Below are 27,817 nucleotides of genomic sequence, written 5' to 3' on the forward strand. Positions count from 1 at the left end.
GGCTGGCTGGCATGTGGTGCTGGGGGATTGAACCGCGGTCCCTGATGCTTTTGCTAAGCTTGTTCTAAGTAGGTGCTTTAGACCACCGAGCCATCTCTCCAGCCCCAGAGCTATTATTAATAGGCACTTTCTGGCTGTTCAGTTTGATCTCTACTTATGTGTTACTTCCTCACCATTCAATTTATACAGTCACCTAGGGCCTTATAACCCTATCAGCCTGTTGTATTTCTCCTTATTACCCTCAAAGTGCTATTTTTTTCTTGCTTTATTGTGGGGTTGCTGATCTCCCAGCTCTAAGAGATAGAGCCTGTGTCTGTCATGTTTACCACGGTGTTCTCAGTACTTATGCTATTGGCTGCTTCATAGCTAGTACTTAATGTGTATTTATTGGATAATCTAGGCACAGAATAGTTTTCCTTCTGGTCCTCGTAAAAGACTTAAAAGGTTAAATGACTTCCCAAGGTTATATACTAGCCACGCTGTATTTGCTGGATTAGGTTTCTGCAAGTAATAGCAATAGAACCCCAGATTGTAATGGAGCACTGGGCTTCCTGGATAATGACTACATTTCCCATCCTCCTTTGCAGCCAAGTGGGGTCGTGAAGTTGAGCTCTTGCCAATGGGACATAGATGCAATTGACTTGCATATCTTATGAGAGGTCTCCTCTAAGGTGACTTCCCTTTCTCCTTTCTTCAGGCTGGGATGCAGATCTGCATAACCATACCAGAGTTGGGCGTGGACTTGGGAATACTAGCATGAAAAGCTGAGTAAGGAACTGGGAACCTAGATTCCCTGATGCTGAGGAGAGTCATACAAGCCCCAGATCACTAGCTGAGACTTGGTGAGGTAGAAAAGGAAGCACAACCTACTGAATTGTGTTCCCCCAAAATCCAGATGTTGAAGCCCAATCTCCTGATGTGACTATTTAGAGACAGGGCCTTTAAGGAAGTAAAGCTAAATGAGGTCAGATGGGTGGATCTCTGATCCTATAAGAAATGATGTCCTTATAAGAACAGGATGACATATGTTTAATCTCATTACTCAGAAGGCTGAGGCAGGAGGGCCTCCATGATTTTGAGGTCAGCTTGGCCTACATAGTGATAGTATGGCCAGTTTGAACTGCATCATGAGACACTATCTGAAAAAAGAAGGCAGAGAACAAGACAACAGAGCTCTCTGACTCCATGTACACACAGAAGAAAGGCCATGTGAGGTCACCGCAAGTAGATAACCATCTCCAAGGCAAGAAGATATATCTCATCAAAACCATGAATGGCGCAACTGATCTTAAGCTTCTGGTCTCCATAATCATGAGAAAATGAATTTCTGTTGGTTAAACCATGGTGTCTGGGGGTATTTTGTTCTCTCATCCCTAGTAGACTAATAAGGCTTTCACTTTGTTTAACTGCATGTCATTTAACATTTTCCCATCAAGAAAAATGCACAAGAAGACTAAACATTTTCCAAAAGCCAAAGGAGAACACAGTCACCACAGAGACACACAGAGATCGCTACGGACACTTGTTCATCAACAGATATTTACTAAGTGCATATGAGGCACCCAGCTCTGTTCAAGGCATTTAAGGTACATGAGTGAACCAGAGAGAGAAAGATGCCCATGGTCCAGAGAGGATGCAGGTAGCTAAGACTATTCGGAGATGGGGCCTTCTTAAGGGGGTAAGGCTAAATGAGGTAGGGGTGAGGACAGGACAGGAGTTTGATTTTAGGCATGTTCAGTGGGGATGTCAGGCAAGTGCTTATTCTACTGAGTCATGTCCCTGGCCCCTGGGATGTCAATCAGACACCCAAATGCAAAGGAATCAGGCAACCAACAATACCCATAATAAATACACAAGTAACATATAGAGTGTGTTGAAGATGATAGTGGTATGAGAAGGGGGACCCGGAGCAGGTTAAGTAGAACGGGGAGTTCAGGGTAGAGGAGGCAGTTAGTGTTGTAAGTAGCGTGGTCAGGGGAGGCCTCTCTCATGACTCCATCTGCCAGGGTAGGTGAGCCAAGGGGCCCTCCTTGGAGCCAGTGCTGTGCTGTGCCGTTGGTGGACTTCCCACCGCCAAAACCTCTTTTCTTTATGAAGCATCAGCCTAGGGCATTTTATAATAATAATGGAAAGCAGACAAATACAATATAGCAATTCTATTTTTAATTTTTTGAGCACTCTACATCATATGGTTTTTCTGAGCACCTATACGATTTGCATTTCTGCTAACAATGCATGAAGTTTCCAGTTTCTACGTCTCCTCACCAAAATGCTTGTTATTTTCTGAAAGTTTTTTTTTTGTTTGTTTGTTTTCAATAGCAGTCATCCCAGTAGGTGTGAAATTGCATCTCACTGTAGTTTTGCTCTGCGTTTCCTTAATTATTAATGTCGAGCATCTCTTCACGTGCTTCCTGGCAATCTGTCTGTCTTCTCTGGAGAAATGTCTGTTCAGTTCCTCTTTCCTGTTGAGAACTGGGCTGTTTGGGTTTTCACTGTTGACTTTTAGGAACCCTCCATATAGTCTGGATTTTAATCCTTTGTTACTTATACGATTTGCAACCATTCCTTGCCATTGTGTAGGTTCTCTATGTTCTGGTGACAATGTGTTTGGGGTACACAACATTTTAATTTCTATGAAAGCTAATGTGTCTGTTTTTCTTCTGCTTCTTGTGTCTTTTGTTGTCCTAGCCAAGAAATCACTGCACAATTCAGAAGCTTTTGTCCTGTTTTTTCTTCTAAAAGTCATAGTTCTAGGTCTAAATTTACAATTTTGATCCATTTTCAGTTAGCTTTATGTTTTAACATAGAGGTCCAACTTCATGCAGGTAGCCAGTTTCACAAGCTCCATTTTTTAAGAATCTGTGTTTATTCTTCCTCTATATAGACCATGCTATTCAGTTGCTATATTGGTTAATTCAATCTTTATGGAAAATCACATCTGCATATATTTACATAAACATAAAATCCATGCTGTTATCTCGTTTGAATAGAACGCCCCTCCCGGGGTTGATAGACATTCTTTGTTTTTTGTTTTTTAATATGAAGTTGACATCGGAGATTTATTTTTTTATTAATTTTATTGAGAAACAAATAGCAATGAGAGTTTCAAAACAGGTTAGTAGGACAGTTACAATAATTAATACATTAAATATTGTTGTCTCCGTAGAGCTATTCATAGTACAAGATGCAGACATGATATCCTGTCCAAACACTATTAGTACAAATCTTTCTTCTCATTGAATTAAGAGAAAGCAGCTGTGTATCTATCCTATTTTGTATATACAGATATATAATATCACTACAAAATGGTCCTTCATTTATATCCCCCTTTTTTGTTTAGTTTAGTCAGAGATGGTTATTCCACTGCCATTTAGATATTGTAGGTACTTGAACTCAGGTAGACATTCTTTGGCCATCAGGCCCTAATCTAGGATTTCCTCTGGTTTCTACCAGAGCCAAGATCAAAGAGCCCTGTCCCTAAGAAGGGGAGTTGGGGGAGAGGAAGAGTGGGAGTAGGGGTCACAATAGAGCTCAAAAAAGCAGAAGGCAGGCCTGGGGAGATAGCTCAGCAGCATAAGCACCTGCCTGGCAAGCTCAAGGACCTGGGTTCAATCCCTGGTACCACCTACCATACAGGTCGCAGAACCCCAGGTACTGTGTGCCCGTCCCACAACCAGATATGATAGTGCATGTCTATAATCCCAGCACTAGGGAGGCTGAGACAGGAGAATCACTAGCTACATAGTGAGACCCAGTATCAAATAAATAAATAAATAAATAAATAAATAAATAAATAAATAGCAGAAAGCAGAATGACCTAAGACACTGGTAACTGGGAATTCTTTGCTTCTAGGATTTTTTTTTTTAAAGCACACACACAAAAAAATGGTCTCTCCAGACCTTATATTCTGGAATATAGATGAGCAATCTCCTGGAAGGCAATTGCCCAAAGGTTCACCTATGACAACAAGCAGAAGACAAAAGAGGTAGGGAAGTGGGGGGAGGGGTTAAGGAGAAAGCAGAGAGTGAGAAGCAGTCAAACTGGGGAGGAAAATGCATGGAATAGGGACAAAGTAGCGCTGGCTTGGCAGTATGAAAATCCCATTGGAAGGTGATGGCTGAGAATCTGAGATCAGTGATAGCTCACTAATCTTTCTCACTTTAGGGGCTGTGATGCACTAACAGAGAATGTCATCAGAGAGGTAGTAAGTGATTTATTTCTCCAATTCTCCCACCCAAACTAGACTTCTTCTGTCCAGGTGTGAAGCAGGCTCTGAGTCTCCAAGGACAAAACAGCCAGGTCCTGGCTGGTTAGCAGGAGGAGGAGGAAGGATAATGTGAGCTGGAGAAATAAGCCTTGCTTTGCTCCTTTTTTTTTTTTTTTTTTCAGAACTGGGATTGAACCACCTTGCACTTGCCAGAGAAGCGCTTATTCTACTGAAGCATCTCTCCGGCCTCTTTGCTCCATTTTTAATAGAATATTTAGTTTAATTCCATAATAAATTTAGAAGGGAAAGAGGATTAGAAGAAAGAACTAGAGATGGAGACCATAAGTGATGACTCTTCCTAGGAATTTTGGTCAAAGAAGAAAACAGAAGTGAATGGCATGTGGTGGAGGAAGAGGGCTCGAGTTTAAGAGCTCTGTGTGTGTGTGTGTGTGTGTGTGTGTGTGTGTGTGTGTTTATGGCCAATTCAGCCTGCCCTGGGGGTGGGGCTGGCACAGCATGTGGTGCCGGGGATTGAACCACAGTCCCTGCCCTTGCCTAAGCTTGCCTAAGCAGGTGCTTTGGACCGCTGAGCTATCTTGCCAGCCCTCCAATGTGTGTGTGGTTAGGTAAAAACAGAAATAGATGATATTGGGAATGATTCAGAAGATAACAAAAGAGCTAATCCCATAGGAAGAGAGAGACTTGTTTGAAAAGACCCAAGGAAATGACGGCTGGTTGTGGTAGTGCTCACATTAGCCGGAAGCCCAGAGGTTCACCTATGACAACAGGCAGAAGCCAAGAGAGGTGGGGGGAGGGGTTAAGGAGAAAGGAAAGAGGGAGAAGCTGTCAACCTGGAGAGGAAATGAGTGGTGTAGAGACAAAGTCGCACTGACGTGGCGGTATAAAAATCCCACTGGAAGGTGATGGCTGAGAATCTGAAGCAAAAGACCAGCACAGCATGATTGTATGTTCTTCCCTCACCTTGGTTAGCTTTGGCGATGGTTTTTGTTTTTGTTTTCGTTTTTAATTAGTAAGTACATTAAGGATGGAGGGCTTACATTTTAATTTTCGCGAGCTCCGGCTTGCCTGTTTTATCTTTTGTTGCCTGTGCCTTTAGGGTCATATCCAAGATACCACTGTCAGATCCTGCACAGGCACCAAATAGGTAGGGACACGGAGTTTATCAAGGACCATGGAATTGTGTCTGGGGAGAGAGGAGAGAAAGGGAGGACATTAAAGGGCAAGAGACGGCTATGTTGTGGATCTTGAATGTCCTCCAAAGACACACGTGTGAAAGGCTTGGTCCCATCGCGGTGTTATGCGGAGGTGGCAGAACCTTTAAGACGAGGTGTAAGTGGCAGGTCTGTAGGTGGCTGACGGTACACTGCTGAAGGTGTTGTAGGACCCCGTCCCATACTGTTCCCTTTGTCTTTGCTTCCTGGCTCACACTGTGAGCAATTCTGCTGTCACCTTCCCCTGTCACGTGACACTGCATCCCCACAGGCCCCAAACAGTTGGGCTTACCACTCATGGAATGAAAGCTCTGCAACCCAAAGCCCAAATGAACATTTCCTCTTTATAAATTATGTACCTCAGATATTGTGTTGTCGTGACAGAAAGCTGACTAACACAAGCCCTACTAGGAGCAATGGAGGTTTCAGTGTCCAAAGACTACCACAGCTTATGGGCTAAAGAGAATAAGCTAGAGAGGGAGGGATAAGAGATAGAGCCAGATGTATACATGGAGGCTCATGGGTAAAAACATACTTTGATCGTAGGAGCAAAGGGCTGCCGCTGAGGGGTAATTGAGGGCATTGCAGGTGAGGTGGTAAGGAACTGGGGCTTCAAAGGGAAACCCACACACGACATTGTCATGACTTAAGACTGGAGTCAAGGCAGAAATTTTTAGAGAAGTGGGAGCCCAGGCCATTGAGAAGACAGCGACAGTGAGGGGCGGAGTATGTCACCTAATGCATGAGGATCACAGCTGAGGGGTAAGGGATTCAAGATGAGAAGAAGGAGGGTCTGCATCTAGCAAGAAGGACACCAGTACCAACCCCGGTGACAAGGCAGAGTGCCAAGCATGCAGTCTTGGGGAAGGCAGGATCTGTGAGAGCCAGAGTTCAGGGAACACCAGGGAAGGTGGCACAACATAGGGACCTTGCTGATAATGGACTTTGAACTGCAGGGGACACCGTGGAAAGTGAACTGAGAGTCCAGAAAGAGTGGGACAAAGGGATAAGGAGATTTTTTTTTTTTTTTTTTTGCTACATCATGCTGCTTTAAGGGCAGGTTTGGTGCAGCTTCTGGAGCTGGGAATCGAACCGCAGTCTTATGTGCCTGACTGCATTTGCGCAAGTGGCGCTTTAAAACAAGTGAGCTATCCAGCAAAGCCCCAACAAAAGATAGAGAAGGACATTCTGGAGTCATCCAGAGATCTGCAAGCCCAGGATAAATGGTGGCAACATAGATGCCTGGATTCCTTCACTTATTGCCAAACACACAGGACAAAGGGCCCAGTCCTTTAGCTGAGGCAGAAGGTAGTGGCAAGGCAGGAGGTCTGGCTGTTTGAAGAGGCAGAGAACCTTCTTGTGTCTTGTGGGATAAGGAAGATCTCATTCAGAATAGTCTGTGTCATGCTGCCTATCCCCTCCATTGAGAAAACTGCTTCTAAGAGACAGGGCCACACCAACCTAAGTCAACTCTTCACCCACAGTGACAGGGGGCAAGACCTAGGCAAGGAGGTCTCAGCCTTCATTCAAGGCTTCCTTTTTTCTCTCTCTCTCTCTCTTTTGTGTTTTAGGGAAACGTCTACAGGGTGTTCAGGGTCTCACTAGTAGATTGGACTCAGTGATTTTCCTGTTTACAGCCTCCCAAGTGCTGGGATTACAGATGCGCACCACCATGCCCAGTCTCAATTGCCACCTCAGCACACCCGGGAGGCAGGGCCAGCACAGCAGGTCTGGGAATAGAACCCCCGGCCCCTGCACCTGCTTGCAGGCCTCTTAATCTGCTGAGCTATTTGGCTGGCCCAAGGCTTCCTACTGACCCTGGATAATACTGCAAGTTGGTCATGACTGAGAAACTCATATCCATGCACGATGTATTAGTCAGCTTTTTGTCACTAACACAAAATACCTGAGAACAACACTTTAAAAGTGGAAAAGTTAACTTTGGTTAATGAGTCAGAAGTTTTAATCTGTAATCTACCAAATTTGTTGCTTTAGGCCTGGAAGGATATATATCCTTTTCTTTCTTTTCTTTTCTTTTCTTTTTTTTTTTTTTTTTATTTAGTACAAGGTCTACAGGGTCTCACTATACAGATCAAACTCATAATGTTCCTCTTGTTTACAGCCTCCTACACACTGGGATTACAGGTGCATACCACCACATCCAGTCTCAATCCCCAGCTCAGCTCCTCCTGGGGGTGGATCCCACATGGCAGTCTGGGGATCGATTCCAGTCCCTGTGTAGTGGTTGATACATTGTGTCAACTTGGCCGGATGACTCCCCCATGCACTTCCGGCTGGTGGGGGTCCCGCCCTGGGACACAATTGGTTCTGCCCCCAGAGTGACTCAGCACAAAGAGACCATATAAAGGGGCTGAGGAAGTAGTCGCACTTCACTTCGTCAGAGCTTCAGTCTTCGCATTCGGCTTGGACATCATCTCCTGGCTTGCAGCGCAGACTCTTCCACCTCTGGCTTGGATCCTCCACCGTCCGAAGCAGACTCTTCAGTCTTCCCTCGCAGACCCATCAGCTGACAATTAGAGACTTGCACGGAGCACAGCAGTGAGCTTCAGACCTTGGGACTGAACTCCTCAGTTTGGAGTGTGCAGACGCCTCCATCTGACTCTGCGGCTGACTGTCCTAAGCCAACCTTGTAATTCCTTATACATTGTAAATCTTGTGTTAATATCTGTTCCTTATATTATATCTGTTCCTCTAAGTAAAACCCTGACCAATACACCCTGCTTCTGCTAAAGCAGGCACTTTAATCTGCTGAGCTATCTGGCCGGCCCTTAGAATGATACATCTTCTACCCAGCCACCTTCCTTCCTCAAAGTTTTCCTCTGCCACCCCACTGTGGCAATTCCCTGATCCTCCAATCGGGCTCCACCTCCTTTAACAATTTTGCTCGTGCATGATGATTACATCTATTGTGGCAAATTGATACCTGTAAATAAAACATCTCAATTCTTTTTTATTTCTCTTTCCCCTTTGCTCCTCCCTTTTTGCCAGCATCAAATTCATTTACTTATAAGTTGTCATATATATATATATATATATATATATATATATATATCCTAATGACTCAGGTTTACCCTTTTTTATAGCAGAGTAGTACGTTTTCTTTGTGCATGCCTTTGTTGATGGACCTGTAGGCCACTTCCAAGATTTAGCTCTGAGGAATGGTGCTGCCGTAAACATGGGTATGCACACATAGCGGAGCTGTGATGTCTTTCACTGTTCTGGAAAGACCTAGAAAGGAAATCACTGCATCAAATGGAACTTCTATTTTTAGTTTTTTGAGGAATCTCTGTATTGATTTCCATAGTGGTTGTACTGGCTTACGCTTCCACCAACAACGAAAAAGTTCTCCTTCCTATTGCCTCCCTCAACAGCAAATAACGATAATTCAACTTCTTCCTTTTCTATCTATATCTCTTGTATTTTTAGCTCTTGCCTAATTCTCCCTAATGTTTTGAGAACTGTGTTGAGCAGGAGTGGTAAAAGCAGAGATCCTTGTCTTGTTACTGATTTTACGGGGAAAGCTTTTATCTTTTCGGCATTTGGTATGATGTTGACCATTGGTTGGTCATAAATGGCTTTATCAAATTGCAATATAGACCTTCTACACCTATTTTCTTTAGGATTTTCTTTAGAGTTTTTATCATGAATAGGCGCTGGACTTTATCATATGCCTTTTCTGTATCTATTGAGACAATTGTGTGGAGTTTTAGTCCTTGTTCCTTTTCTGTTGTATACTACATTTATTGATTTGCTGGTGTTGAACCATCCTCGTAACCCTGGAATGAATCCTTGGTCATGGTATATGATCTTTTCGATGATTGACTGCGTTCTGCTTGCCAGTATCCCACCTCCTAAAAGTGCATGTACCAGGAGATCACCAATGGCAACCAGTGAGTCTCCCCATGAACTAGCACACCGCAATCCAACCACCTCTGAATATAGGACCCAACCATAATGCACTGCTAAGTGCTTTCCGTCTATGATCCCCAATCCTTGTGCAATTCGGCACCAACATGGTATCGTCCCTCCTTCCAGAGGAAGAACCTGAGACCAAGAAAGAGTAGAGCAGGGCAGCCACACAGAGGAGACAGCGTAGCACTGGGGTTGGAGTGCCAGCTTGGCAACTGGAATCCCTGGACTGTATCCCAGCCAACATGTGCTCACCACGTAATCCAACTTAATCTTTTTCTGACCTTGTTTTCTCACTTGCAAAGCAGAAATGATGTTTACTTCTTAGGTGTGCTACGAGGACTGAATGACTAACCCGTGAACGTGCTTGTCTCACGTTAGCACCAGTGAAAGTCACGTGGCTTAAATTCACCAGGAGCCAGGCCACCAGCTCTGGACTTCCCCGTCCTATAAGCCAAGGGACGCTCTTTCTTTTGTGAGACGTGCCAGGCTGATTTGAAGTTTTCAAATCTGACAACCAAAATTTCCGACCCTAACACTATTTTGATCTCCATTTTGATAAATGAAGAAACTTAAAATCAGAGAGGTTGAAGGTAGGTTCTCAACATGCCCCGATGATGAGACTCAGCCGTAGTTAGTGGAATGTCTCCTTTCAGAGGGTCCTGTAAAGGCAAGGACTGGATCTGGGGAGAAAAAAGGGACCAGTTTGGCGGCTTCTTGACCTTGGTCTGATCTATGTTGAATGGATCAATGACTTTGCTTATACGGATTCATTTGCACGCGGTCCAGTGGTCCAGATCCCAAGTCAGTGCTTCCTGGAATGTGGCAAGCACAGGACAGCTGGAGGAATGTTCTCAGGCAGATACAAGTCGTTTCCAAGCCTCCAAGACCGAGGATAACATGAGTGGAGAGAAGTGAAAGCCGTAAGGGTTAATCTCGAGAAAGCCAGAAGATACCAGGTTATACACCCGCCTTCTTCTCCCCGCCACCTCTTGCCATTTGTCCTACCTATATTTGTCCTCTACTTTTCTTCTCTTTTTCCTACCCTCCTCTTTCCGCAATTAGAATGTTTACAAGAAATATATACAATGAAATAGCACCAGACATTAGGGTCAGGTAAATCATAAACTAGAATAGGAAATATGACTAAGGGGTGGGGACAAACTATTTACATGTCAGATATGGTGTTTCACTGTTGTTCTGGTAGAACTTCCTGGTGGCCAAAGCAGAAATGGGAAGCAGAATCAATTTTATAAATTCGGAAAATTTGGTAAATCAATTTGGTAATATCTGACGAGTGTGGGCAGACATTACTGCCCCCTAAGAGATCCAAATGCCTTTCCTGGTCATTGGTGCTTAGAGGAAAATTCTGGATGCTGTATGCAGGTGATGCTGAGTACTGTCACGCAGATGACATGCCCATATAGATGGCGTGGATCATGCGGCCATGTAGTGCCCTTGGCCCCATATCTGAACGCAAATGCAGTAACAGTTTTCATAACTTTATTTCTTGGAATATTCTCCAAAGAAAGCTACCAGAACGGCTCTGAAATACAATTGAATCAGAGCCGTTAGAAATGCAGAGTGAAACATAACTTCATAATGGCTTAGTTGATCCAACAGTATGTCTCCTGCTGTGTTTCTCAGAACACTCCCCGCCCCCATCATACGTAGCATGGATAAATGTCATCTAAGAAAAGGGTTCCAGGACTGGGGCTGTACCTCAGCTGCAGAGCGTGGGCTGAGTACATGCAAGGTTTCAAGTTCAATCCCCGGCTCTACTGAAGGTAGGAGGTTCGGTGGGCACACAGATTAGAGATGAAATCAGGACTCAGCAAGATCGAGGGGTGGGGTTGTTTGATTTTGTTTTTAGTAACTACAGCTGAGTCCTGAGGAGCATGAATCCTGAGGAGCATAGATAGAGGCAGGAGTTCTGGGGCAAGAATGTGAGCAAAGATTCTCACCAGCCAGGGTGAGTGTGGTGCAATAGGGCAGCAGGCTCTCTGCTGCTACTAGCTTGTGACCTGAGAGTGAGCTGGTGACCTGAGAGTGAGCTGGCCATGGACAGAAGCCAGGGACCAGTCCAGTCACTTGATTTCATGACGCTGCAACTCCAATTTTCTTTTTTTTTTTTTTTTAATTTTTATTTATTTGTTTATTTTGTGTGTGTGTGTGTGTGTGTGTGTGTGTGTGTGGCCAACTCAGCCCACCAGGGGGCGGGGCTGGCTGGCATGTGGTGCTGGGGGATTGAACCACGGTCCCTGTGCTTTGCTTAGCTTAGCTTGTTCTAAGTAGGTGTTTTAGACCACTGAGCCATCTCACCAGCCCTGCAACTCCAGTTTTCTTTGCCCTGATGAACTCAACATAGGATCAAAAACTCAGGTCAGAAATATCTTCATCAGGATGAAAGTCTGTGGTTACCTGCTCTGTGTGATTTCTGGGGTGACCCCGCCCAGCTCCTGGCTCCAGCTATCCCAATTGCAGCTGGTGTGAAATCCGACCCCTACTTCAGACTGTGTGTCTCAGCCTTGAGTCCATACAGCGCACACATGCACCCCTGGCTGTGAGAAGATGTAAGATGAAAGCAGCTGTATTTCAAAGAGGAAAAAAAAAATTTGTTCCAAATTTATGAGCTTATAGTTGTGCAGCAATTAAAACATACAAGTACATTTTCTTTGGAGATTTGGAAGGATTTATTGATGTTTCAGGACTTAAAAGATTACAGCAGGGCTGGCCAGATAACTCAGCGGATTACAGGGTCTACTTAGGGAGATGCAGGGATGGGGCATTCTATCCCCCCCCTTGCCATGCTGGCCCCGACCCTGGGGGCGCGCTCAGATGGCAATTGAGACTGGGCGTGGCACGCGCCTGTAATCCCAGCTCTTGGGAGGCTGTAGAGAGGCAGATTTCTACGAGCCAATCTACTAGTGAGACCCTGAACACTCTGTACACCCTTCCCTAAAAATAAAAAATTAAAAGTTAAGCAAAAAAAGATTACAGCAAACACAACCCTAAGGTGGAGTTGAAAGTGAAGCCTAGACTAATGTGACATTTGCAATCTCCAGAAATATTCTGTACCTCCCGTGGGGTACGTTTGCTTCAAGCTATGCAGACACCCTACTCGCAGTCACTTCTCTGTAAGAAATATTGGGCAAACAGGTTGCCAAAGTGTCTTATCACATCCCTAGGGAAGATCAATTACACCTGGGTCAGTTACAACCCAAGGTGCATAAATTCCTGAGACTTCTCTGCTGTGCAGGTTCCCAAGGTAGGCCAGTGCCTAAGTAACCTTCCATAACCTCCCCAAGTGTTACGGTCTCCATTTCATCAAATTTATACCTGCGTTTCTGTAAAGTTGAAATCTTTGCTCAAGATCACACAGCTAACAAAGTGGCAGGAGCCAGATTTCCAACAATAAAGTTGAAACAGATAATTAAAGCAGGGCACCTTTAAGAAACAAAGTTGACCCCCATGCAGAGATGCCAGGATAAGGACCAAAGGAAGGAACCCACTGAAACACAGCCATTTCTCAGAGTTGGTAATAAGAAAAACATTCATGTTCTACTTTCTATGTATTTCTATTGTGGACTGTTACAACCAACATAATTTCTTAATGGTGTTTACCCAACACCACCAGAAGGCTGTTCTTCAACCTCTAACCCAAAATAATTTCCCTTGGTCTAATTTCAGTCTCCCTTAACCACTCAGGGACACTTTGGCTCTCCACCGAGGTGGCAAGTAGAGACAGACTTTATAGGCTACGCAACTTTACTCTCTTGTCCATCTGATTTTTAATGTCTTATTATAAATATATGTGGCTAAGTATGGTTTTTCTCTGCTAACCCCGATTCTTTCTGGGGTCTAGCAAATAGAAAGGTACAATAATATATAGGGCCATTTAAAGCAGAGGAGAATAAACTGTGTGTTTTAGCATAGTACTGCACAGACATGAGGTCACCCCTGGCTGTGTACAAAGTCTAATCGTCTTATCACTGTTTGACTCAATCAGACAAGTAAAGGCTGGTTTTCTCATATGTTTCAGTGTTGGTAAAAATTTTCTTTCATGAGGGGCTAGCAAGATAGCTCAGTGGTCTAAAGCCCCTGCTCAGGCAAGCTTAGGTAAAGCGCAGGGCCCGTGGTTCGATCCCTCACAATAGCCCCATACCCAGCCGGCCACCAAAAATACATATCTATATCTATATCTATATCTATATCTATATCTATATATATATTTTTTTTCCATGTGAAATTGAATGAGAACTCACTCAAGAATAAAACTTGGGGCTAGAAATGTAGCTCAGATGGTGGGGTGCGTGCCTCACATGCCCCAGCACCACAAAATATATACATACATACATGCATACATACATACATACATACATAGACATTGTTATGAGTTTAATACAACTGAAAATTCAAAGATAGATTCTGGCTTCGGGCAAGGCGAGATTTAGGCTTCCAAGCAATGTCAGCAAGACTTTGTTTCTCTTTCCTTCTTCCTTTTCCCTGAACTTACTCTTAGACATGTTTTCTGCACACTGCGGTCCCGGCAACTGCCGAGTTCCACCCGCTGGCTGGAAAACCCAGCGGAAACACTTTTTTTCTCAAGCGGTCTAACAGAAATCTCAGAAGTGAATCTCATTGGCTGAGCTTAGATCAGGTGCCTATGGCCGAACCAATCGCTGCAGCCAATAGGATGGAATATGCTGATTTTGGTCGGCCCTGCATAACATTGCGTCAGCTCCCCCACCCCCCACCCCCACCCTAGCCCAGACATCCGGAGAGAACCAGGGAACTCTTAGCCTCAACAGGGGAGTGAGTAGTGGTTGCCCAAAATGAAAACAGGCTATTGTTACCCACAAAGGGTAAGTACGTGCTGCGCACCGATGCCAGGTGCTAGATCCAAAGTCCCTTCAGCTTGATCTGGGGGAAAAGGTGACAGAAATAAAGGTTGAGAAGAAATGGGATGGGGTGGTGGGAAGACTGGATTTCTGAGACAGAGGCCCAGAGGGAGAGGTGGAGCCAGAATTACTCTACAAGGGAGGGCACCGCTGCCAGGTTGGCATTGCATGATTCTCCACAGATGACACAAACAGCAGGGGACCCCTCAGCCACATCTGATGTGGCCTTTCTAGGGCACTTTTGAGGGAGTCGATGCGCCACCACACCCTGGTACTATTCAGGGCACACAGTTTCTAATTGCCACCCCACGTGAGTCCTGCTAGCCCGAGCTGTCCGAGGACAACTGTGTCCACGTGAACTGAGGAAGCTGAGCTCCACAAGATTGGGAACCAGACCTTGGACACCCATGGGTCCTGCCCCTCATGGCAGGCCCCTTGGCAAGCGGCCGGCAGGCCCGCCTGTACCACACCCTACCCGAGCTTCCAGGCCTTCCTCCTGGGCCCAGGGCTCAAGGCCATCGCAGGGAAGGACCCCAGGAGCAGGGTTTGCTTGGAGTGGACCCAGATAAATGCCAACTGTTCTCACTGTGATAGGAACAGAACTGGATGCTGAGGGCACCAAAAATAACGGGACCGTTATCAGGTACTTGCATGTGGCAAGATCCCAGAGAGATGCCTATGAACCAGTAACTTAATACAGCTGTTGTGACCACAGGGCCGAAGGACCTGGGGTGGCCTTTGCTTTTGTCTCCCTGTTTACCTTGCCTTTTCAGCACCTACTCTGAGCACTTCTCACCACTCCTATCTTTCACAGGACCCACTGCCTGTCCGTGCACTCAAAGCACGAGAAAACTGTTCCTGGCTTATCCTAACACCGGAAGGTTTTGTCTAGACATTTCTCAAAGTAGAGTTCTCTGTTCCACCCAAGTCAGGATCATAAGAATGTTTGCTAACTGCGCAGAGGCAGAGGTTTTGATGCCATCCAGACCTGCTAGATGCTGGTCTCTAGACTAGAAATTGCATTTTGCAAAGTGGAAAGGAGGCTCGAAGAGAGCTTGTGAGCATATCCCAGAACTTCTGTACACATGCTCCAGGGAGCTGGCCCAGACAGGAAAGTCCTGATTCATTAGGCCCTGCCCCCTCAGGCCCTTCTATCAGGCAATTCAAAGTCTCCAGGTCCTGCAGTTACTGATTAACCTCCGGTTTCGAGTAAAGAAACAATAATAAGTGAAGGGACCAACATAAGTAAGCCGAGAAAGAAGTCGGACAGCCCTGGGAGAGAGTGGTGCCTGACGGCAGTTGACAATAGTCACTTGGCAAGAGTGAAAAGGAGGATTGAAGAGTCCAGCACAGGGTCGGAATCCATCCCAGTCCTGGCGAGCATGGCTGACCCTCCCTGTCCACGTCCTAGTACTGAGCAGCTCTGTTTTGCTGGCTCTGCAGCCAGGATGTCCTGCACCGAGGCCCCGCAGCAGCCCCAGCCCGTTGCAGCAGGAGCCACCACCATCGCTTTGGGACCTGCTGGTCATCACCAAGGCTCCACAGAGGGTGACCTGGAATGCCTGGTATGCCGCGAACCCTACAACTATGCCCGGTCACCCAAGCTGCTAAGCTGCCAACACAGCTTCTGCGCTGTCTGCCTGAAACTCCTACTGTGTGTACAGGAAGACACCTGGTCCATCACCTGCCCGCTGTGCCGTAAGATCACTGTGGTCCCGGGGGGCCTCATCTGCAGTCTGCGAGACCAGGAGGCAGTGATGGGACGGCTGGCCGGGCTGTGCGTGGAGGTGCAGCTCTGTCCCCAGGGGCTGCAGCGTTCTGCCACTTCGAGAGTGGGGTACCCCGGCTTGGCTGGCGAAGATGAGCAAGACGCAGTGACTGCCAACCGGGTGGCAGCTCGGCGCCTGGCCGTGCACCTGCTCCTGCTTGTCCTGCTCATCATCCTCATCTTGCCCTTCATCTACCCAGGCATCATCCGGTGGGTGCTGGCCATGATTATCGCCCTGGCCTTGCTCATAGCCACCTTGTTCTGCTGTTACTCGCATAACCAGGGCAGCTGCTGGCCCTGCCCCAGGACTCACTTCTGCAGAGAGCAGAAACACAGCCAGATCGCTTCCATCGCCTGAGAGCCCCAGGACCCTGCAGCCCAGCAGCCTCCCTGCTTCTTGGGCCTCTGACTTTCTCAACCCATAGGGTAAGGGGTGATGAATTCAGCCTGGCTCCTCTGAGACTCCATGCCGGCTGGACTTGCATGCCTGAGCTGGAATGACCTGTCTTGGGTTAAGAACTCCGTGCTTGGGCAACGGGCTGGCACCTGCCCTTGATATGGCACAGCCATATGTGAAGCGTGTAGGGAGGAGGCACAAAGGGCGGACTCCCGTTCCTCTCGCTGTGATGCCCCTGGTTTTTCTGTATATAACTTCAACATATTGTAATATTGACCTTGCGGGACATATACAAATAACACCTCTTTTATAGTCAGTGTGGCTGGTTTTATGTTCTTGACTTGGGCTAGTTTGGTGGCTTCGTGTTGGGGGCAGATTGGGCATATTTTAGCTGTTACAGGTTTTCCCTCCTGGGAAGCACGCTCCCACGCTTTCCCTGACATTGCTCAGGGTGCCCATTCCAACCCCACCCCAGGTCCTGTTGTGGGGGGTCTCCTCCTGGTTCAAATCAGGGTGAGATGGAGAGGAGTTGTGTGAAGGGGTAGAATTTCCATGCTTCAGAGGAGCCCGTATTTAGCAGGCAGAGTTGGGGCGGGTAGAAAGAGGGGTGGACCTGGGAATTGCTCCCAGCGTCTATTCTGTGATCAACAGCTCTAAACCATGAGGAATCTCAGGGTTACAGGGAGCCCCTCACCCCAGCACAAGGAGACCATCCCCTTCTGATACCTCCACACCGAGGAACCAAATCGTTATGGATAGTGCTGTCTTTGTTATTGGATCCCATGCCCCATTTGAACTTTTGTCATAAAGATAAGAGGCCTCATAAATGCAACGGTCCTCACTGATAACTCCACCTTGTCTCCTCACCCTGACAGTCACAGTCATCAGAAAAGCACTGGTGTCTTCTCTTGGGGACCATTCCTGCTTTCTCAAAGAAGAAGGGCATCTGCTGGAGGGCATGACCTCCCTGGGGGCGCCCCCAACACAATCCAGGCTCAGTCAGGGTTAGATGTGGAAGCCCAGGGGAGCAGAGGGTGGGAGATGACAAATGATTGCCTTCCAAGGGCTTCATAGTTAAGGGCTGACTTCAAACCTCAGCGGGTCTCACCATGCACTGTTCTCCCCTTGCAGTGACTTCTTTGTTCATTCCCTTTTCTCCTGGCAAATCTAAGCTACATCCTGGGTACGGTGCATGGTGATGCTACCTTTGCCAGGAGGGACAAGGGAACTCTGCCCGTGGAGCAGGGGCTGAGCCCAGCTCAGTGGTGTGGGTTGCTGAACCTCACAACCTCCCCACTCCTCTGAGCTGCATTTTCCTGGAACAGAGTTAGCCAGATTGCCTTTGTCCTCACAACCCTAAAAGCCCCAGGAGCTGAGGGCAGCAGCAGCCCCAGGACAATAGATGTGGGCCATCCCCTCTGTGGACTCATATGAGGAGAAACTGAAATATACCGATGAAAATTGTCTTTCCTTAAGTCTCAGTGTTTTTTTTATTTTGTTTTGTTTTTTTCTTGCAAGGTGCTTGCCAGGCAACACCAGGTGCTGGGGGCAGGGGAGTAGGTGTGCGTCGACCTGTGCTTTAGTCCAGGCCATTTGGGCCTGAAGGACACCCTGTTCCCCTGGAGGAGCAAACAAAGAGGACTGTCAGCATCTCCTGAGCTCACCTGGGGCATGCAACACTTGAGATGACTGCCAGTGAGGTAGGAAAAGAACATTCCCTCCACCCACTCCTTCAATCCCATTCTAGCAAGATCCCGGATGCTTCACCAAGACTGAAGCCTCCACCAAGGAGGTCTCGGATGCCGATGACATCATCTCTACCCTAATGGTGGGTGGGTGTTGATCCAGTTATCAGTGGTACCCAGCTTTGCCCTAACTGAATGATATGCTTAATCGGATCCTCATAGTGAGTTTATGAAGTAGAGGAGATCATTGTCTCTTTCTTACAGCGGAAGTGACAGGGTCAGAGAGGTGGATTCCTTCCCCTCAGGCTGTAGGGCAAGCAGTGCCAGAACTCCCTCAGGAATTAGCCCAGGGCTCTCCCTATCTCATCATGTGGCCTCTTTTTAGGGCAGCTCCAGAACCAAGAACCTGTACAACATTTGTAAAGCCTCTGGTGGATTCCACAGAGAACAAGAAATAAATTTCAAAAGCCTCTGCAAATGTCAGTGGCCAGGCACTCAGAGAGGGCAGGGAGTTTTAGAACTTGTACTAAAGAAAAGAGCAGAGGATGATAAAAAGATAAATGGCACTCCTGCGGCGTGTCACCATCTCAAGCTGCCCTCCCCACAGCTGGCAGGACACTGGTGTCCCAGTTTTGAGATCCTACCTTTCCTAGCCTAGTCTTTTAATAAGTTCCTCATGGCCCTGAACCTCACCTTGTGAAGGTCAGAAAGGTCCCTGCAAAAGTGAGTTTCCTGGTATCATTCCTGGTACTTAGCATCCCCCAACTAATGTGCTCTGGTGCCTTGGGCAGAGGTGTTCTGACACTGCTGTCCCTACCCCTTTCCAAGCCCAGCTGGTCCCAGGTACCTTCAGGCCTCTTGCAGCAGTAGAACAGAGAATGGCAGAGGTTGGTACCAGTATAGGCTGTCCTGGGAGAATGGGAGTGGAGGGTAAGAGACAGGCAGCACTGCAGAAGGGCATGAGGCCTGGGGTTCCAGGCCAAGCTGTGGGCCAGGGCTGGGAGGAAGTCACAGAACTTCTGTGAGCCTTAGACTGCTGCCTATAAAGTGGGGAGGGCTGTACCCATCTCTGGGGGCCTCCCTGGGGATACCAGTTGTTTCCGGATTAAGATTAATGCCATCATTGACCCCTTGGGGGAATGGATTTCTTGGGGCCTGTTTTGTGTGACAGCCATCAGGGCCCAGCCTCAGTGGTGGGGTAGAGACACTACCTCAGGGTGGGGAGAGAGTGTTATCCCGAGCAGAGCAATTAGGTGCAGTTTGTGCTTCAGTCAAAAGGATGGAAAGGAATTGGGCGTGTGGAGGACAAATTCCATCCCCATGAGATCCATCCCCCACTAAGTGAAGTCAGAAGCAGCTCACCTGGAAGGCCCTGGATTCAACCCCTAGTACTGCAAAAGTAAAAAAAAAAAAAAGTTTCCAACATCTCACGAGCCACTAGGGGGTAGGTAAGAGCACCATGGTTAGGAATCCTCGATCCTAAGGATGTAGAGTAAGAGCAAAGAGACAGAGCAAAGGAAAGACAGGGCTGAGTTCTGGAAAACCCTAGCAGGAATGAGAAGAACAGACTCACGCATCCCTGGGCACTGGAATTGACCTCCTCCCCTACCAAATCGCCTCCTCACAATAATAAAAATCACAATTACCGGCATTATTTGACTACACAATGCAAGGGTTTTGCAAGCCTTGTCACACCCAGACATACTATCAGGTAGGTACTATTATTATCCACAATTCTCAAGCGGGCATAGAGGGGTTAAGTAACTTGGCCAGAATCACACAGTAAGTTGGAGGTAAGGGCAAGAATAAATTGCCGAAATCTAACACCAAAGTCTGAGCTTTGAGCCACTTTGCTGTGCCACCAGGTAGAACATTCTCGGTGCACTGGAAGTCCTTAAAGGATGTGCTTTCTGGCTCTTAAGAGTGAAGAATAGTGTTTGTAAATAGGATATCATGTCTGCATCTTGTACAGCAAATAACCACTAGGAGGAGAGTATGCAATGTATTAATTATTGAAACTGTCCTACCAGTTTGATTTGGAACTGTCTCATGGCTATTTGTTTCTCAACAAAATTATGGGGGAAAAAATGAAGAATAAAGAAGAGCTGCCATCTATCACTGGGGTGCAGCTTCCTGGCTTAGTGGGCCCGGGAGCAGAGGGTTGTGGGTGCCCACGTGTCCCATCCCCCACAGCCACTTCCTTAACTCACGTAATACCCCCAAGTCGGTGGTGGGCCCCTGTTCATCATTAGAACCCTTGTCGAATGACTAAAGGAAGTAATTCAGCCTTTACTAGAACAGGAAGTTCTTTGTGGATGTCAGAGCAGAACATTTCCAAGAACAGAGGCAGGGCTTGCCCATGACGTCCTGAGGTCAGCACAGATCCCAGCTAGCTGGTCCTGTACTTAGGAACCGGATCAACCTGCAGCTGTTCCTAGGAACTCTATCTCCATCTGAGTACCTTTGGCAACAGCCTGGCGTTCTTTGGCTTGATTCAGGTAGAAATTGTGAGTCAGTAAAACGCAGCTCTGCTAGCAGTCGTGATGTCACCACCTAACGATACATAAGAACGGTCCACGTATCTGGCAGCGTGTGCTGGACACCAGAGGTCAACTGCACCAGGAGCCGGTCTTCATTGGCTGCTGGTCTGTGGAGCTCCTTGGTCCTCACAGCTATTGTAACTGGTCACCCAGGTTCTTACGCTTAGTTTTGTTGGCTTGCCACTGACCAAATCAAAAGAGGCCATAGAAGAATGTTGAAATCTAGCTTCTCTGCACATCCTGTCACTTTCTTTTTGGTTGAGGGGAGGAAGTGTTGGTTATATGCTCAGGGGGGTGAAGATATTTGGAGAAATTGCTGGTCCCTACAGGGGGAAAAAAATAAATTTAACTTTTAAAGGTCTACTTTGTGCCAGGAGAGGTGGTGCATACCTCCAATCCCACCACTTGGGAGGCTGAGGCAGGAGGATCAACTTTGAGGCCAGCCTGGGCCACATAGTGAGTTCAAGGTCAATCTGAACTATGCAGGGAAACACTGGGGTGGGGAGAAAGGGGGAGAGAGAGACATGGGGAGAGGTAGAGAGAGAGAGAGGGCTGGATGGAGGGAAGAAGGAGGGAGGGAGGAAAGGAAGGAAGGAAGTTCAACTTGGTAATGGCGGTTACATTATTAGTGTTTCTTGCTTGTTCTTTTGAAAAGCCCACTCAGTCTGCTGTGCCACTCCTAAGAATCTCAAGTAGACTTAAAGGTGAGAGCCACACTACTAAGAAATAAATCACAAACGAGTTTACAGGAGCACTAACAAAAAGTGAGTTTTTCTTTAAACAGGACCTGTGCTGCAGCACAGGTGGTCAGTTCTCAGGAGGAAGCCCCACTAGACTAGCCTGGGAAGGGGCTGGGGAGTGCGGCTTATACAGCACCTACAGGCCAGGTGCCCGGTTAGAGACAGGGCCGAAGCCAGGGAATCTTCTGGAAGGCTTGCTGTGTGTGTTGGGTATGCAAACAAGGAGCCAGATCCCTCTTCTCTTGATTTTAGCTTCCTCCCTTCAAAAAGCCAACCATACTGTCTGAAGTGGAAGGAGTGGAGAAGGGTGCTGTGCTATCTGGCTGCTTTCCTGTTGGGGTTTTGGGGTGGCGTGGACGCTTGATAACCAAGGAGAACCCTGCTGGACAGACAGGAAGGACACTGAACACAAACCATGCCAGTCCTTTGGGAAGCAAAGTTGTGGAAGACCACCTGAGGAGCTCTCCTTGAAAGAGGAGTGACTGTCTCCATCTTGACTGAGCCTGACCCTATTTCCTCGTATGGTTATGTACAGAGCTGACTAGGACTTCCGTTTATCCTTCAGTTGGCCTTAAGCAGTGTGTATTGTTCTAGCTGAGGTGCAGGTGATAGTCTTTGAAGGTGGCCTGCGTGATTCCCTGGTAAACCTGCTGCTCTTTAATGTGAGCCGGGTTGTGACAGGACGGTAGAGCTAATGCTCCGCGGCGCCAGCTGGGATCAAGCCTCGAGATAGAGGCCATGACTTCCTGGGGCTTGAAAGACTACATCAAAGCTGAAGCACCAGACCCCCCAAAATATTAGATGCTATAATGCAGATTACTTTCTCTGCATATCCTCTCTGCATATGGCAGAGGTAAATGCAGGCCACCCACCTAGCTCAGCTCATAGTAGTCACCTACTTCCCACAATTCTCAGTCAATCCTCCTCAAGCCACTCCCCCACTGAATAAAAACCGGGTGAGGCCCTGGGTCACTCTCTGGTTTCCGGAAAGCCATCTTCGTGGTTGGACTTAGGGCCCCTTGGCTCCCCAGTAATTATAAATATGTTTTAGTGTCTTTACTTTTGCCATGGGTTGCACTGGGAGTGGTAGATTGGAATCAACTTGATGGAATTCCAATAATGTAACTTTGGGATTACAAATATTGGCTTCTTGGACCAAAATGAGGACCTGGAAATATCTCCTACACAAAGTGTTGTAGGCAGCTGAATTAGACAGAAATATTCCAGGCAGGGGCTGGGGAAATAGCTTGGCAGTCTAAGCACCTGCCTGGCAAGGTACTACATGCAGTGCAGGCCCCAGAACTGAAACTGGGAAAGGTGGTGCATGCCTGTAATCCCAGCACTGGGAAGCCTGAGACAAGAGGATCACTATGAATCTGAGCTGTGTAGTGAGACCCTGTACTAAATAAATGAAATATTAAAAGAAGAAGAGAGGGGAGAAAGAGGGAGGGAGGGGGAGAGGGAAGAAGAAGGAGGAGGAGGAGAAGGAAGAGGAAGAAGAGGAGGAGAAGGAAGAAGAAGAGGAGGAGAAGGAGGAGGAAGAGGAAGAGGAGGAGGAGGAACAGGAGGAGAAGGAAGAGGAGGAGGAGGAGGAGGAACAGGAGGAGGAAACAAGAGATATTCTAGGCAGACAGGGCTCGGCCCTCAAAGAGCCAATATGGAAGACAAAATACCTCACAACTGTGAGAGACACACTCCCACTGTGGGCCAGAACTTGAGACAGAAGATCAGACAAATGCATACCTCCCTAAAGATAAGCATCCAGGACTGATAGTCTAAATAGGTCTCTATCACCGTAAGGAAGGCAGGAAGAGTCACTAACCCAACCCCCAGGGAAAAGTCCCTGCTTGCTCTGTGACTCACTTCCCCATCTGATCCCGATTTAGTCAATTTTACCTGAGCAATTGTGCTTGCAGTCTTACTGGTTGACCCTAGTTTTGTCCCACCTCAGGCCCACCTAGGGAGTTCCCATGTTTCCCACCTTGTATCCACCTCACCTTGTGGTTTTGCTCTATAAAAATCCCTAGAAAATGCAGGTTCCTTGGCAACCCCCTGGGGTGCCCTTCTGTCCCTCCCTCAGACAGAAGCTTTCTTTCCCTCAATAAATATATTCTGCTCCATTGTTCCTACAATTCATTGTTTTTAGAGAACATGAACTCATCTCAGGTATTTTTCAAGTGGGGAGTTCCTTTCCCCAATAGCACAAGGTGAACAAAGGGAAAAGGGGAGGGACAGACCACTGCTGGCCAAGCCATGTCCCCTCTCCAGCCAGCACAAGAAAAAGGAGAGGCATTTCTCATGTGTCTTTTTTTTTTAAAAAAATTATTTTAGCACAGGGTCTCACTATGCAGATCGCACTAATAGTGATCCTCCTGTTTTCAGCCTCCCAAGCACTGAGATTACAGGCGTGTACCACCACCAGGCCCAGTCTCAATCCATGACATTACAGCAGCAATCGAACTTGGCCCCTGCTCTCTGCCTAAGCAGGTGCTTTAGTCCTCTGAGCTATCAGACCGGCCCCTTATGTGTCTTCTCTTTTATCAAAGTAGTGGGGTGTTGTCTCTGGGGTCAGTAGAGAATTTCCTGAAGAATTCAAAATGCTGGACTGCAGGACCAAACATTCATTTATTCAGCACGGTGGCCAAGCGCGGGGTGAGGCATTCAGTCTCAGGAAGGAACCTTAGGACATGCTGAGCACCTGCTAGGGGTTGAATTGTGTCTCACCAAAAGATGACTCCTTGAAATCCCGATCCCCAGTGCCTCAGAAGGTGACCTTATTTAGAAACGTAATTTTACAGAGGTGATTGAGTTAAAAGAGGGAGTCATTAGGATGGGCTTCTATCCAATATAAATGCTGTTCTTAGGAAAAGGGGAATTTGGGTTCAGGTAGACACGTGGAGAAAGAAAATGGTCTGGTGACCCACAGGGAGATCATCATGTCATGAAGGCAGAGGTCAGGGAGACGGATCTGTAAGCCGAGGAATGCCAGGGTGCCAGAAACCAGGACAGAGGCCCGGGACAGCCTCTCAGCCCCCAGCAGGCACCACCCCGGTGCCAGCTTCATCTCAGACTTCTACTCTCAGGAACTGAGCATGGACCATTTCCATTGGTGACCATGGTCTCTCCTCTGCCAGGCAAGGGTTACATTTCCATTGGTGTGGCCCCTGGTGGTGGCAGTCCTCAGACACCAGCACAGCGCTACCCTGTGCCTGTGTGTTCTCCGTGCTATTAAAATGGATTACTTCACATTAAACTGTAGGACTTGGCCACAACCCAATGAGAGACACACAGCAATGTCACGCTTAACATCAGGCCTGATTGATTTCTCTGACTGGCTCCTGCTTGCTTCTCCCATTTTGTGTACATCTCCCCATCTCCCCCCCCAAAAAAAAAAAATGTTCAGCATCTTCAGATGGAGTGGGAGTCAGAGCCTATGCTCCCCAAATCATTTTTAGTTTTCCTGTTAGGGGTGCTCCAGCGAAGGGGATGTGTGGAGAGATAGCCTGGTGGCCAGTACAGAGCCACGTGCACAGCAAAGGAAGGTGCCTGGACACACGATTCCTACACCAAGAGGCAAACATGAGGGAGGTCACATGGCCTCTGAGAGGCAGAGAGCAGCCTCAGGTCCAGATTTTCAAATTGCCAACCAAAGTGAGGCCTCTCTGTCACTCCTGTCCCACCTATCGGTGAGCATGCCTGTCACACCCTTTAATAACCAATTCTCTATAAGTGCCATAGAATGTATATTAATAAATAATAATATAACTCTCTTTAAATGAGCTAGCTATCCTAACAATTCCAATGGATGGTGCCTCAAGGCAGAACAGGAAAGACTGGAGAAACAGTCCAGCCGAGGTTTAGGAAGCACAAGGCAATTGGGTGGGCCCTGCAACGAGGGGTTGGGCTGGAAATCAGGGAGCATGGGGCATTGTGGCGGAAGGAACAGTGATGGAAGCTAGGAATTCTGTACAAGCAGGCTGAGGGATCTGAAGCTAGGAAGCAACACTCAAGGTAAGCAGCAGAGCTCCCCCAAAGGTACCCCAGCCATCCTCAGCAACAGTGAGGTCCCGGGCTCCTCCAGTGATGAGGAAAGCTGAGTCCCCATCAGGAAAGCCAACAAGACAAGCAGCTCCAGAAGACTGAGCTGTCCACCATCTTCCTCTCAGGAGCCAGAAAGCAATGCTCAAAGTGAGGACCAGAGCTCCCCCCAAATTAAAGGTAACCCTTCTCAGTGACAACAAAGGTCCCGAGCTCCTCCAGCGACAAGAACAGCAAAGTTCATCAGGAAAGCCAGCATGTCAAGCTCCCCAGCAGAACAGCCCAGGAGAAACAGCAGCTTACAACAGCAACAGCTTCTCCACTCAGCCTCCCCAACAGCCTCTCCAGTTCTGCCTCTTAAGCTGCTGGTAACACCCCTCAGGTGGGCCTCCCACACCCAGCACCACACGAGTTCACTTCAGCTGGGTGCAACAAGTTGATCACCAGTTAGAAATCTATTACAGAAAGTAAACAGAACATTTGGGGCAGAGGATGGACCTTTCAGCAGGAAAGCAGGGAAGAGAGCAGGGACTGACGGTGAGGGTTTTGTACGTGCGTGTGTGTGTGTGTGTGTGTGTGTGTGTGCACGCATTCGCATGTGTACCAGATGAGGTCACCTTGATTAGCAATTTGATTAGCCTGGAATCCATTTAGGAGAGCAGTGAAGCACATCTGAGTGGAGCGAGTGAGCCTGACCTTGGAGACTTTACCTGGCTGCTGGTCCCTTGCTCTCCGGGGCTCTTCCTTGTTCTCTCTTCTACCTGTTTTCCAAGAGGTGAACAATTGTCCTCTTCTGTGCCCTTTGGCCATAATGTTCCTACCTCCAAGCCAGCCAACCATGGACAAAAACCTCTGAACCCATGAGCCAATACAAACTTTTCTTTCTTTAAGCGGTCCATTGTTGGGGTGACGGTGGTGAAAGCCGACTAATATAGGAGGTCCAGTGTACACGTGGTAGGCATGACATAGGTGTGCTCAGAGTTCCCTGGTAGCCCAGAAACTCAAACAACACAACAGGAGACCCTTGCTGGCAGACCCTCAGGGGAAGTCTAGATGGGACATTAAACAGATGTGTCTACTAGAAGTAGGTGGAGGTCCAGGGAAGAAAGGGCCTTCTCTGCTTTGCCGTGGATGCCTGGGAAACTCCCTCATCTTTCCCTGCTGGACTCTGATCTCCAGTAGTATCATTCCCTTGTGATGAGGATAGAAAACAAGGTCATATCATACTAACAGTTATATTCATTTGTATAATAATAAATATTTATTGAACACCAACCATAAATCAGACATCGGATTAGGTCCTAGGAATACAAGGGTCAATAAAACACAAGAGCTATGGCCCCACTGGGCTTACACTGGGGCAAAAAATGAAAATGAGGGCTACTTGTTCAACAGTCCTCCCACCTTCTAACTCAAGGCAATAGTAGGAATTTTCAGAACACCAAGAGTGAAAGTCAAGACTCAATTTTGTTTGTGTGGTAATATGTCCAATAGTCCTGCTTTGGGGTCATCCTTGAAAGGACTCTATGCTCACCCACCTTTTTCATGCCCATCACAATGGGGACTATGAGGCCAAAAGGATGTTCTATTTGAGCCTGAATTATGGGTACTAGTACCTCCAAGTTGCTGGTCAAATAGCACCCAGCCCACCTCTAGCCTGCAAGAGGAAGTCTTTTCCCTGTCTCCCAAGGGTGCAGCCGATTCCAGGATCAGTCAAGAGGCAGCTGATGGTGGGAGGCTCCAGTGTGTGAGTTGTATTGCCTGCATTTGCAACTTCGTCATAAGGTACGGAGTGGATAATATGGAATGATAGTAGAGAGAAAAGGAAGAAGGGCAGGGGTCCAGGGCTTCGTTCTATCTCTGAACTCCAAGGAAGTGGAGGATTCTAAATTCAAGGCTAGACTTCCTGGTGGTTTTGAAAGTGTATCTGTTGAGGGCCGGGGAGATGGCTCAGTGGCATAAGCACTTCCCTGGCAAGCTCAAGGGCCTGAGTTCAATCCCTGGTTCCTTATAGAAAGAAGAAAGAAAGAAAGAAAGAAAGAAAGAAAGAAAGAAAGAAAGAAAGAAAGAAAGAGAAAGAAAGAAAGAAAGTGTATCTGTGGGGGAGAGAGGTTAGGACATTTTTTATTGATTAGTTTAAACTCTGTGTGTCTGTGAGTGTTAGGGCTGGGCTACTCCAGCCCACTAGGGTCTGAGCCAATCTCCTCTGCCAGATCTTTGCTTTCCCAGCCTCCTTTGCAACCAGGAGGGTCACATGATCTCCTTTGTTTGTTTTGGTTTTTCTTGAGACAGGGTCTCATGTAGCCATGTCTGGCCTGAACTTGCCTCAGCCTCCCAAGTACTGGAATTATAGGTGTGCACCATCATGGTCAGCTTGT

At 47.3% G+C, this 27,817-nt stretch overlaps 1 protein-coding gene across 4 annotated transcripts; it reads left to right on the forward strand.

Moving 5' to 3' along the window:
- Window positions 1-14,144: 14,144 nt before the first annotated feature.
- On the forward strand, window positions 14,145-16,746 carry Rnf186 (ring finger protein 186). 4 transcript variants are annotated; one of them, XM_023722594.1, is made up of 3 exons: window positions 14,150-14,235; window positions 14,506-14,914; window positions 15,086-16,746. In XM_023722594.1, the coding sequence occupies exon 3, from the start codon at window positions 15,654-15,656 to the stop codon at window positions 16,395-16,397; it is 744 nt and encodes a 247-aa protein (XP_023578362.1). In that variant the 5' UTR covers window positions 14,150-14,235; window positions 14,506-14,914; window positions 15,086-15,653; the 3' UTR covers window positions 16,398-16,746. The 4 variants fall into 4 exon arrangements, with proteins under 4 accessions (XP_023578360.1, XP_023578363.1, XP_023578362.1 ...); XM_023722593.1 differs by having other exon boundaries at window positions 14,165-14,235; window positions 14,454-14,914; XM_023722592.1 differs by having other exon boundaries at window positions 14,145-14,914.
- The last annotated feature ends 11,071 nt before the right edge of the window (window positions 16,747-27,817 follow it).

The sequence above is a fragment of the Octodon degus genome, unplaced genomic scaffold, assembly GCF_000260255.1.
Source record: "Octodon degus isolate 3935 unplaced genomic scaffold, OctDeg1.0 scaffold00092, whole genome shotgun sequence".
In the NCBI taxonomy this organism is placed as follows: domain Eukaryota; kingdom Metazoa; phylum Chordata; class Mammalia; order Rodentia; family Octodontidae; genus Octodon; species Octodon degus.

Excerpts from the sequence above, each read along its gene's own strand:
- Rnf186 (XM_023722592.1), top strand. The coding sequence starts at position 15,654 with ATGGCTGACCCTCCCTGTCCACGTCCTAGTACTGAGCAGCTCTGTTTT.